Genomic DNA, 13,105 nt, shown 5'->3' on the forward strand with positions numbered 1-13,105 from the left:
CCGCAAAGTTTTAATCTTTGGAAAATAGAAAAAGTGGTTTTTTCTTATCAGATTGTGAAGTGTTATGCATCAAAAGTTGCGCCTCGTTTAGGCCTTCAATCTGGCGGAAAGTGCATAGAAATAAGTTGAAAATTGGACGGGCAGTGGCCAAAAAACCAAAAAGTTTGAAAATTTTCGAACTTAAACGGCGTGCGCCGCAAAAACCAGATCGACGACATACCTTTTTTGTTGCTGGAGTCGACGAGCCTCACGGAGCCCTACAAGGCGACACCTCTGCTGGATTTTTCCTGCACCGCTAAGTGGGGGAAATACAGGAAAAACCACCGACCACGTGGCCACGTGGTCCAGGATCGAGACGACTTGGGTTGCTCCGGGAGGCCGCATTTAAAAGAAGAAATCAAGCCCCGCACGGCGACACTTAGATTTTAAAAATCGGTTAAGTATTCGCAGAGTTATTGAAAATTTTAAAAATTTCAAAATTTCAAAATTTTATTTTAAAAAATATAGATCGAGAACCCCTATTTATTTTTATTAGAATTTGTAGATCTCAATTAGTTGTACACACATTTTAAATTTCAAAATTTTCGGCCTAATAGTTTATTAGATATTAAATTTTTAAAAAATTCGGGGTTCTCACGACACTCCAAAAAAACGGTGCAATAACTCTGTAATACACCGGACCTACCGCGTGCATAGGCCTTTAGATTGTGCAGTGGTAGTTAATTAGACTGTTAGTTAATTAGTATAGGTTCTTGACAGTAGGAGGCCCCATACACCTCCAACTTTTTAACTTTTAAAACTTGTATATAGCAAAATACGTACTAACAGTGGACACTAAATTCTATTAATTTTAAGTTATTTAACTGAGTAGACTGCACACTGCTAGTTAGTCAGTACTTTAAATAAGTTAGAAATAGGTTTTAAATTTAGTTAGTTATAAGTATCTTAGGCTATCTTTTGACTGTTGGGCCTTTTACACCCAAAAATATCTCTGTCAAAACCAATTCCGACTACACAAAATTTTTTCATTGTGTAAAGGACGATTCTTTTTGATGTACAAACCTTATGGAGGCTAGTTTGTGTTGACCATTAACAAGACTCATTGGACCAGATTGATTGTACACTGATAGTTAGTACTTTAAATAAGTTAGTAATAGGTTTTTGACAGCTGGAGGCTTTTTACACCTCTAACTTTTTCAAATCTGGTTTAATTTGTTAAAAGTAGCTTTAAGTTTTAAGTTTAATTTTAATTTTGACTACAGGCCCTATACACCACTTATTCATTGGAACCTTTATTAAGCTTATTGACTTAACTATTGTAAGCGACTATTAAATATTCAATTATCAAATTTATACATTTAAATACATTGACTGGGGTACCTTTACACTACCCCGTTGACGTTGTACTAGCGGATACTATACCAGTAGTAAAGATGTTAGGAATACGCACCCCGACCAAGAACGCGTCAATGGCAAAATCACCCGAAGGGAACCCGCCGAAGCCACTGGAGGAGGCTGGATCTTCTTCGCAATCCAGCATAAGGAAAAGCGTAGGCGAATGGGAAGCGAGACTGGAAGACAAACAAAAGTCCATCTCTTCGCTCAAGAAGACAGCTAATGAGCCGACACAGAAAGCCAGCCCACCCGCCCAAAAAAGGCCAATCGCCTTCAAAATTGACAACCCTCCGGGCCCCAAAAATATCGTACGGAACCCAAGAGTGGTCGAGGCTAGAACATGCCTCGTGAAAGTCAAGAACGCCATGGCTCTTTCCAAAAACATAAAGAAAGAAATAAAAGAAGAAGTTACAAACCAAGTGGACAGACTTTACCGTCTGGTCAAAGAGGCAGAGGCGGACCACGAAGCAACCCCACCCATTAGTGCGGCTAAGCCAATTATAGAGGCAAATGACCCAGTGACTCCTCCTTCATCGTTCTCCCGCTCTGAGCGGGAGAGGGAGGTGGGGAGAGTCATTGAGTCTGAAACTGCAGCTCTCAAGAAGGTATTGGAAGAGCATAGCAAGAAACTTGCAGAAAATACCGAAAAAATGGACAGGCTGAAAGAGGCACTGCGGACTAGCCAAGAAAATATGCCAAATATCTCATATGCTAGTGCAGTGGCAAGACAGCCTACAAAATCACCACCTAGGCAAACAGTCCTCCACTCTATAGCCGTAACTACAGAGGATGAAGGAATAACGGGTGAAAAAGTACTCGATAAAATAAGGGAAGCAGTTGACGCTAAAGAAGAATGGATCAGAGTTGATAGGGTGAGAAAGGCGAAAAATAGGAAGATCATAATGAGTTTTGAAAAGAAGGAAGACAGAGACAAGGTAAAGGAAAGACTGAGGGTGAAGGGAACCGATCTCACCGTCGAGGAGGTGAAAAATAGGGACCCGCTTCTGGTCCTCAAGGGAGTCCTAACTGTAAACACTGATGAGGACATAACAAAAGCCTTGAGGAACCAGAATAGGGAAATTTTTGGAAACCTCAACGACGGGGACGACCGGATCTCAGTCAAGTACAGAAAAAGAACCCGCAATCCGCACATGGCCGATGTGGTACTGAGCGCCTCGCCTGCCATCTGGAGGCAGATCACGGTAAAGGGCAATGTCCACATAGATCTCCAGAGGGTCAGAGCGGAGGACCAGTCTCCACTGATCCAGTGCTCGAGATGCCTGGGCTACGGCCACAGTAAGAAATTTTGTAAGGAAACTGAGGATGGGTGCAGCCACTGCGGAGGACCGCACCTTAAGACCAAGTGTGCGGAGTGGGCCGCGGCCACCCCGCCCTCGTGCAGGAACTGCTTGAGAGCGAAGCTCGATAATAGAGAGCACAACGCTTTCAGCAGCGACTGCCCGATTAGGCGGAGATGGGACGAACTGGCCCGCTCCACAGTGGCGTATTGCTAAGGTTGCGCATGTGGATACGGTGGCACTTCATCTCCTCCAGGCGAATCTCCAGAGAAAGAAATTGGCGTTCACAGAGCTGCTACTCGAGTCGGGGAAATGCGGGGCGCACATAGCGCTAGTACAGGAGCCATATGTTGGTAGAGAAGGCAGGGTCTCGGGTCGGAGCGGGATCAGGGTCTTCCAGAACGTTGACAACGGGGAGGGTACGGTAAAGGCTGCAGTAATTGTTTTTAATGCGGACCTCCACGTCATACAGTACCCAAAACTCACCACGAACAACATCGCGGTGGTGGGGATCCGAACCAGCGCCTGGGAGATAGCCCTGGTATCGCTCTACTTCGAGCCTGACCTAGAGATGGACCTCTACCTGGCGCACCTCCGCAAAATCCGGCTTGAGTTGGGAGCACAAAAATGGATAGTCGCGGGTGACTGCAATGCCAAAAACATTTGGTGGGGTAGTCCCGTGACGGATCGCCGGGGAGAAGAACTGCATGGGACTCTGGAGGACCTGGGTCTTGTTATCCTTAACAAAGGGGAAATTCCCACGTTTGACGTCGTAAGAGGTGAGCGAAGATACACCAGCTTCGTCGATATCACAACGGCGTCACCCGACCTCCTGGACCTGGTGGACGGCTGGCGCGTGCGCGAAGACTTAACTACCTCGGACCACAACGGCATATCGTTTAAGTTACACCTAAAACGCACAAGACACAACTATATCAAGCACACAACACGATCATATAACACACGGAAAGCCAATTGGACCCAGTTTCGTGAGAAACTGGGTCAAATTTTGCAATCCCAAAACATTACAGTCACAAACATCCAAGACACTATCACAGCTACACAATTAGATTACATCATACACAAACTTATACAGGCGTTAACTGAAGCGAGTGAGTGTGCAATTCCCAAAATTAGGAAGAAGGACACACTCACGTTGCCGTGGTGGTCTGAGGAGCTGTCGACGCTGAAGCGCGAGGTGGCCACCAGGAAGAGGAGGATCCGGTGTGCGGCACCGATTCGACGGTCGAAAGTGGTCGAAGAATACCTGGAGGCCAGGACAAAGTACGAGACCAAAGAAAAAGAGGCTCAAACTAGGTCCTGGAAGGAATTTTGCGGGAAACAGGACCGAGAGTCTCTCTGGGGGGGTATATATAGGGTGTTGGGCAGGACGGCCAAGCGGGAGGAAGATCCACCGCTGGTGGTAGAAAACACGGAAATTGATGCCAAGAGCTCCGCCCGACTTATGGCCGAGACCTTTTACCCCAAGGACTCCGAAGAGCAAGACTCCGAGGAGCACCGACGGGTGAGGGCCCTGGCGGAGCTCACGGATAGCGAGACTCCCTCGGACCAGGGGGACCCCCCTTTCACTCATTTAGAGTTAAAGCTGGCGAGCCGTTCTTTCGACCCGAAGAAAGCCCCTGGAGCGGACGGCTTCACCGCCGACATATGCCTGCATGCGATAAACCTCAACCCGGACCTCTTCTTGTGCCTTTTCAACCGGTGCCTGGCAATCCACCACTTTCCCGGAGCCTGGAAGGAGGCCACAGTAATCTTCCTTCGGAAGCCCGGAAAGGCCACCTACACGACCCCAAAATCGTATCGTCCTATAGGCCTCCTTCCGGTACTTGGAAAGGTCTTGGAAAAGATGCTTGTCACTAGACTACAATTTCATATAGCGCCTAGGCTTAGCACACGCCAATTTGGCTTTATGCCCCAACGGAGCACCGAAGACGCCCTCTACACCTTAGTGAAACATATCAGACATAAACTAGACAGCAAGAAGATTGTCGTTCTGATATCACTGGATATAGAGGGCGCATTTGATAACGCTTGGTGGCCCAAAATAAAGGTCAGGCTGGCGGAGGAAAAATGCCCCATAAACATCCGACGGCTTTTGAGCAGCTATCTAAATGACAGGAGCGTCAAAGTCAGGTACTGTGGGGAGGAGTACGCAATAGCTACCGAGAAGGGTTGCGTGCAGGGATCTATTGGCGGACCAATATTATGGAACTTACTTTTAGACCCACTGCTCCGGGACTTGGAAACTAGTGGCGCGTACGTGCAGGCATTCGCTGACGATGTGGTGTTGGTGTTCGAGGGCGACACGGCCCTCGAAATCGAACGGCAGGCCAACGCCGCCCTTGAACGTGTGAGAATGTGGGGAGCGGCAAATAAACTTCGATTTGCGCCTCATAAGACCAATGCAATGGTTATGACGCGCAAATTAAAGTACGACGACCCGCGTCTACGCATGGGCGGGGTCGACGTTGCCTTGTCGAACGAAATCAAACTGTTGGGTGTTGTCATTGACCGAAAACTCACATTCAACGCCCACGTCGCGAGTGTCTGCAAGCGCGCGGTAGCCTTCTACCATCAGTTGGCACGAGCAGCTAAGGTCAGCTGGGGTCTCCACCCCGAAGTAATCCGTACTATCTATGTAGCGGTGGTCGAACCTGTAGTTCTGTATGCCGCCAGCGTATGGGCGCCTGCTGTGGACAGGCTCGGAATCCGGAAGCAGCTGAACGTGGTCCAGCGAGGCTTCGCACAGAAGCTCTGTAGGGCATATCGCACTGTCTCCCTGAACGCGGCCCTGTTGCTCGCTGGGATACTCCCACTCGACCTTCGCGTCCGCGAAGCCGCGGCGCTGTATGAGGCGAGGAAGGGGGTGCCCCAGCGAGAGATAGGGGATCGGGAGGTAGAGCGAATGTCCTCGGCCCTTCGGTCACCGCATCCCGCCAGTCATCTCGACCTCGAGTTCAAGTGCCTGATGGACCAGGAGCAACTTATGGCCAATAATGACAATGACTTCAATATCTATACGGACGGTAGCAAGATTGAGGGCAAGGTGGGGGCGGCGCTATCCATATGGAGTGACGCCGCCGAAACCAAAGCCCTCAAGCTTGCGTTACCGTCTTACTGCACGGTCTACCAGGCGGAGCTTCTGGCGATATGCCGGGCGGCACGGATGGCCGCAGCAAACTTGGCCGGATCTGTCGGAATTTACTCCGATTCATTGTCAGCATTGCAGACGCTGCAAAATCCAAAGGCTCTCCACCCCCTGGCGGTAGAAGCGCGAGGGTTCCTGCGAGACGCTTTGCTCCAGAACAAACGTATAAGCTTGTTCTGGATCAAAGCCCATGCAGGACTGGAGGGGAATGAGCGTGCCGACAATCTGGCCAAGGAGGCTGCTCTGAAGTCTAAACGCAAATTTGACTACGACAGCTGCCCCGTCTCATTCATCAAGCGAAGCATTCGTATGCGATCGCTTGATGAATGGAACGACCGGTACCGAGCCGGTGAAACGGCCGGCGTCACCAAAATATTTCTTCCTGATGCGGTGGCGGCCTACAGAGTTGTAAGTAAAATGGAGGTGGACGGACTCGTCACCCAGGTGTTGACGGGGCACGGCGGATTCTCCGAGTACTTGCATCGCTTCAAGTGCAAGGAGAGTCCGTCCTGCATCTGCGACCCCGGGGTGTCCGAGTCTGTTCCCCATCTCCTGTTTGACTGTCCAGTTCATGCGTATAAACGAATGAAGCTGGAACAAGAGATCGAAATTCAACTGTCGATAGGTAATATTGCGGATATCATACACGATAATAAAAAAAGGGATGTTTTCTTTAAATATTGTAAAGATATATGCACAGAAGTAAATAAGCGAAACAGTAACCTGATTGGGAACAGAGCGGACTAATGTAGACACAATGTTCCTTGTATATTATTGAATATAGTAACCAACATGTGTAAAAATTAGATCCGCTCTGTCCCCAATATCGTATTGTTAATTATTCATCATAAAATAGTATATATAAATAATAGTATATATAAATAGATGTAAATAGATATAAGAATGTAATTAGATTTGTGTAATAAAGAAATAAAATAAAAATAAAAGAAAAGAAAACACCCCCGAAAGTAGAAAGATGGATAGGAAGGGAACCCACCCATCGAGTGAAAGAAGATGCATGAAAGAAAGATCTAGTATGAAGAATGAAAGTACGAGCAGAATGTTAGCGAGAACTGGAATGAAAGAGTAGCCAAAAACAGAAAAGCAGTCACAGTCTCTGATAACGTCAGAGGTCAATGTATTTAACAATTAAAAAAAAAAAAAAAAAAAAAAAAAAAAACCTAACCTAACCTAACCTAACCTAACCTAACCTAACCTAACCTAACCTAACCTAACCTAACCTAACCTAACCTAACCTAACCTAACCTAACCTAACCTAACCTAACCTAACCTAACCTAACCTAACCTAACCTAACCTAACCTAACCTAACCTAACCTAACCTAACCTAACCTAACCTAACCTAACCTAACCTAACCTAACCTAACCTAACCTAACCTAACCTAACCTAACCTAACCTAACCTAACCTAACCTAACCTAACCTAACCTAACCTAACCTAACCTAACCTAACCTAACCTAACCTAACCTAACCTAACCTAACCTAACCTAACCTAACCTAACCTAACCTAACCTAACCTAACCTAACCTAACCTTTTTTTTTTTTTTTTTTTTTTATCGCTGGGAAATGCTTTTACGCATCCCTCCCGGAAGCAGAGCTGATCACGCTGCTTCCAGGGGGGTATGTGGGACTCGCTGACAACCAGAATACCCACTAAAACCCAGCGGGGCCGTCTGCGTCATGACGAGACGACACAGGAACGCAGTTTGCATACCACTGTGCCGTCTCAACGATACCGCCACATTACTGGACATCCCCATGGGATGCCGACGCCTTGTGTTTGTTTATGTCTTCATTTAGGGCACGAGGTGGCGCGCATATTGGCGCCTCCTTTGCCCCTGGCGTTTACGGCGTATGGGATGAGCGTTGGGATCCAGCTCTCTTTCCCTTTCAGCCGCCTCCTTCAATGCAATCACCTCCTCACAGAAGGACACCATTGCCGTCCAACAAGTCTCATTGGCGATCATCGCGTTTATCACGCTTGGGAGCGATAGATCGCTGCCCAAGATGAACGACAATGGATGCCTCTGCGGCGCCCAGGCTGTGCATTCCGCCAGTGTGTGCTGTGCCGTATCGGAGGGTGCACCGCATTCGTGGCAGGCCGGGGTCACTTCCCGCCTTGCAATCTGGTGCAGGTACTTACCGAAACACCCATGTCCTGTAAGCACCTGCACCAACCGATAGGTTAAGGTCCCGTGACGTCTTTTCAGCCAGTGCTCCAGGTGGGGCTGTATTGCCACGACAGTCAGGGTGCCCGCAATAGGGTTTTGCAAATCTTCCTTCCATCTGCTGATCAGGGCCGTTTGTGCAATGGCTCTGATCCTTTGAACTTCGTCCGGACTTGGCCTCTCACCCTGAGCCCTCAGATCCGCTCGGTACCGGTACACCTCCGCATGCACCTCGGCCTGGAGTTCCCACGGTGGGTCACCCGAAAGCAGCGTAGCAGCGGTCCATGACACTGTGCGGTACCCCCGGATATTTCGCACAGCTATTATTCTTTGCGGTCTCCGCAAAAGCATTTTGTTTTGCGGAGACAGAGCTTGCACCCACACAGGTGCCCCGTACAGTGCCATACTCCTCACAATTCCCGCGTACAGCCGTCTGCAAGTCGACTCAGGCCCTCCAATATTTGGCAGCAGTCTGCCGAGAGCTGCGGCGGCGTTGACAAGCCTGGGACCTAGCTGCTTAAAATGCGCTCCAAAATCCCAGCGTCCGTCCAAGGTTAGGCCCAGGTATTTCATAGAGGCTTTGACCTTCACGACTGTGCCCTGGACGTTGATTTGCGCATCCCGGGGTGGACCTCTGCGTGAACCATGGAATAGGAGGGCCTCAGTTTTGGAAATTGAGACCTTCAGGCCCAGCATCCTAATCCTGTCCACCACCATGGATGTGCCGACTTCTGCAAGGCGAGCCGCTGCCTCATAATTCTCCCCACGGGCAGTGACTAGGGTGTCATCAGCGTAGCACAATACCCTCATCCCCGGAAGCAGTGGACCCCGCAGGAGCCAATCGAAACCAACGTTCCAAAGGGTTGGCCCCAGTACCGAGCCCTGCGGGACTCCACTGCCTACACGGTGCCGGTACAATCGTCCATCGCTACCTTCCCAGATGACATCTCTCTCTTGAAGGTATGCCTCCAACAATCTCCTGAGATAGGGTGGCACTTCATGGTACCGAAGTGCCTCCCGTAACGTCTCAAAAGGAAGACTATTGAAAGCGTTTGCGACGTCGAGAGAGACCGCAAGGACCACGTCCCCTCTCTCTACCGCCTCCGTGGATAAGCTCTTCAGGGCATCTAGGGCATCTAACGTCGAGCGGCCCGCCCTGAAACCAAACTGCACCTCGGACAGACCCGGTCCCACCGTCTCAAGATGCGAATTGAGACGTGCGGCAAGAATCCTCTCGAAAAACTTGCCCGTCTCACTAAGCAACACAATCGGTCTATATGCCGCAGGGGAATCTAGCGGGCGGCCCTCCTTCCGCAGCAGGCACAACTTTCCATCCTTCCATGACTTCGGGAACTGTCCAGAGCGCAAGCACTTGTCAAACAGCTCTCGAAGCCGCTCCGCCAGGTATTCCAATGCTATGTGAACCACCTTACCCGGGACACCATCGGGCCCCGGTGCCGTCTTTTTGGTCCGTAAAGGCTCGCGGGCAAGGTCCATCTCCTCCTCCGTGATAAGAGGGACATCCAGAACTCTCGATTCACTCCTAGAAGGAGGGGCCATCACCGGAGGGACGTGACCCAGGGAGTTTGGAAACAACTCATCCACCAGCTGCACTAGAAGGTTCGGCTGCAGGGTTTCAGTGATCGGTGCACATTGGGCGCGAAGTTTGTTGCGCGCCATACGATAAGGGCGCCCCCACGGATCCCTGTCCAGCGTCCTCAACAGTTCATCGCGGGCCAGCTCCTTAGCCTGTTTTATGGCCAGTTGCAGCGCTTTTTTTGCTTGGCGATAGGCATCCTGAAGTCGGTTCTCTAAGTCCGGGTCTGGCCTGTTCCGCCTGCGGCTTCGGGTATACTCCCTACGGGCCCTAATACAGGCCGTGCGAAGGTCTGCAATTTCCGCCGACCACCAGTACACGCAGCGGCGGCGAGGCCGTCGCCGGGCTCTCGGCATAGCTGCGTCGCAGACATTCACAAGAGCATTGCGTACTAATCTCGCGAGTTCCTCTACACCAGTATCAGTATTATTGCCGGAAGTGGACCACCGCTGGACAATAGCCGCTTCTTTAGCCAACTCTCGGTCCAATTGGCTAAGGCACCACCGTGGGAAGTGACTTGGACTCCTGGGAATCCTTACCGATACAGATGTGTTGGAAATCCCAAAGCGGATATATCGATGGTCTGAGAGAGTCTCCACATTTTCCTCCACTTTCCAGTCGGTGACTCTTCCAGCAACTGCGGGCATAGCGAACGAGAGATCGACTATAGATCCACCCTGCTGCCGCACGCATGTATTCACCGCTCCTCTATTGAGTAGAGATAGGCCTGAAAGGAGAGCCCAGACCTGCACAGCCCGTCCTCTTTCGTCGGTGGAGGGACTCCCCCACGCCCGAGACTTGGCGTTAAGGTCACCGAGGACGATGACGCGCCCACCCGTTTGTCTGAGGACAGCTGCTCTGACTGAGTCAAGGTAGGCCTCAAACTCAGCCAGGCTACGATTGGGCGAGAAATACGTCCCTATAATGACGAATTCCCCCCATTTTGCCACCGCATAACCCGGGCCACTTTCTATCGCAGAGAGTGGGGTACTGGTATTGTTCCCGGTCACAACCACCACCGAGCCGTCTAAATCTCCCACCCAATGAGATTGGTTAGGGACGTAGTAGGGCTCGCATGCCACCGCCACATCTATTTGCCACTCTGCTATGGACTGCAGCAGAAGGTCCTGAGCCGCTGCACAGTGGTTCAGATTCGACTGGAGGAAGCTGATATGGGACAACTGGTTCATGATATCATATCAGATCCCTCCTGTGTTTGGTCACGTCCAGCGTTGACAGTGGTCTGATTTCCTGGAACTGGCCCACCCTTTGTGTGGGGAGGACTACAGTTCTTTCCTCCCATTATGTGGTTTGCAGGCAGCCCTGCATCCGCGCACACCGCACAACGTATCTCTCTCGAGCAAGCCAGAGATTTGTGGCCGTCACATCCGCACCGGAAGCACAGATTCCCCCGGTCCACCGTGGAAGGGCAGACCGGCCTTGTATGCCCAATACCAAGACATTTGTAGCAGCGCAGGGGGCGTCGCTCGAGCACGCGAACCTCAGCGGAGCTCCAGCCAACACGGAGTTTGCCGGCATCAGACAACACTTTGGCCGCCTCAACGGGACAATGCACGGTTACCCATCCCATCCCCCTGGGACCAGTCTGTACTTCCCCGACTCTTATTGATTGAGCAGCGCAATTCCCCACTCGCGCCACAGCGGAGGCCACCTTTTCCTTCGTGACTGAATCGTCGAGTCCGGTAACCCTAAGGGTCGCGGATTGGGAAGGACGAACGACGCTTGCAATACCGTCCAGAGCCGTCCGAAGTCTACTTGCCAACAATTCGGCCTGCTCTTGTGTCTGGTTTCTGGGAAGTTCCAGCAACCTGGCGCCAGTTGCAGCTCGGCTTATCCTCATGCCCTCAGCAATGCCAAACTCCTGCAGATCAACACTCTGCTCGGCCCGCTCCAAGACTTGGGAATAGGTAACACCCCTCTCCGCTGCCTCCGGCTGCAAGGTAATAACAACCGCAGCGGTCTTTGGGGAGGCCAGCCTTGGCTTAGCAGGCTTGGCAGAATTAGCCGCGGGAGTGGCTGTCGAGGCTACGGGGGCAGGGACTTTCTTTCTCTTCCCCCTTCTCTTTACAACTGTGGCCCAGTCATTGGCAGTCGGCTGAGAGTGGCTCGGACCCGCAGCAGACTCCGTGGTTCCAGCAGGAGATGGGTCAGTCATGGTGTCCCGGGTTTCTGGTTCATTCGGGGCTGCCACAGAGGAAGCGGCCGGCTGAGATGCCGACACCCTTGATCGTTTCCGGTCCGATGACAACGGCGGGCGATGCACCCTTTCGGGCAGAAGTCGCTCCTCAATTCCCGCAAACCGAGCGTCTAAAATGAGGCCCACCGAGGAAACAATGGAGGCCTTCAATTCCTCGATAAGGTCACCGCTTAGACTGGGCGCGGGAGTGCCCTTTGCAGCGGCAGCCATAGAGGCCCTCATGTCACTGAATTCCCGCCGATGAGCCTTCAGCTCGTTTTTGAGAGTCTCAACCTCACTACGTAAGCGATCGTTATCGGTTCTCAGCCGGCGGGTCTCCTCTGCAACGGTTCTGGCGGCCAGGGTGTCCACAACCTCTTGAAGCTTGTTGGCCGCGTCTTTCAGGCGCTTCACCCAGGTTCCTTTAAGGTTCCCCGACTTGGTAGCGACCTGGATTATATTCGCCACATTGTGGTCGCCGAGGGCCCGCAACTCGTCAGCACTGAGTTTGCTTGGGTCGTCTACATGGACCTGAGGTACCTCTTCGGGGTCCGATACTACCGCAGGCGTCTCCTTGCGGTACACGCGATCCCTCAGATATTGGTTGAACTGTACCTCTCGCGCTTCCTCTTTGGCCTCTCTCAATTCGGCTCTGGCTTTAGCAATGCCAGTGCTACGACCTCTGGCTGACGATCTACCGCGACTTGCAGCACCAGTCCTGGATGATGTCCTGGAGCCTTCTGAATCCGACTCTGATGCCAAGCCACTCGGGGCTCGAAAAAGCGGGCTCCGAGTCCGCGAGCCATCCCTCCTATCCTCCTCTCTACCTCTCTCACTTTTCTCTTCCTCCGACGTAAGTTTTGTTTTTGTTTTATTAGTCATATTTGTTCCCACGAGTACAGGGGAAATACGTGGTCCTTCCCTGGTGGTCCCCCTCCACCCGAGCAAGCCTTAGCGTAACTCGTCACGGGGGTCGGCCGGTACCCTGACGAGGTACGCACTAGCGACTGAACAACCCATCAGCCATGCATCCCCTCACGGTGCGCCGCCGCTTGGGATTCGGGGTGATTTTTTATAGAGGTTTTTTTCCTCGTGGTCCGGGCGACCAAGCCAAGACCCTCGGTCCCATTGTGAGGTCGTGAGACATGACCATGACCACTCCAATGGGATTACGATACGTGGCGAGGGCCGCGCAGGACTGGTACCCACACAGCCTTTTCAGAGGCAGGGTAAGTGCACACTGAGCTCGCCTTTCCCTCCGA

General features: G+C 51.3%; 1 protein-coding gene across 1 annotated transcript; it reads right to left on the reverse strand.

Annotated features, from left to right (window-relative positions):
* Positions 1–10,357: 10,357 nt before the first annotated feature.
* LOC123879780 lies at positions 10,358–12,725 on the reverse strand. Its single transcript, XM_045927678.1, has one exon. It carries the CDS (start codon positions 12,723–12,725, stop codon positions 10,833–10,835), a length of 1,893 nt encoding a protein of 630 aa, XP_045783634.1. The 3' UTR covers positions 10,358–10,832.
* Positions 12,726–13,105: the final 380 nt, after the last annotated feature.

This window comes from Maniola jurtina, chromosome W (assembly GCF_905333055.1).
Source record: "Maniola jurtina chromosome W, ilManJurt1.1, whole genome shotgun sequence".
Classification (NCBI taxonomy): Eukaryota; Metazoa; Arthropoda; class Insecta; order Lepidoptera; family Nymphalidae; genus Maniola; species Maniola jurtina.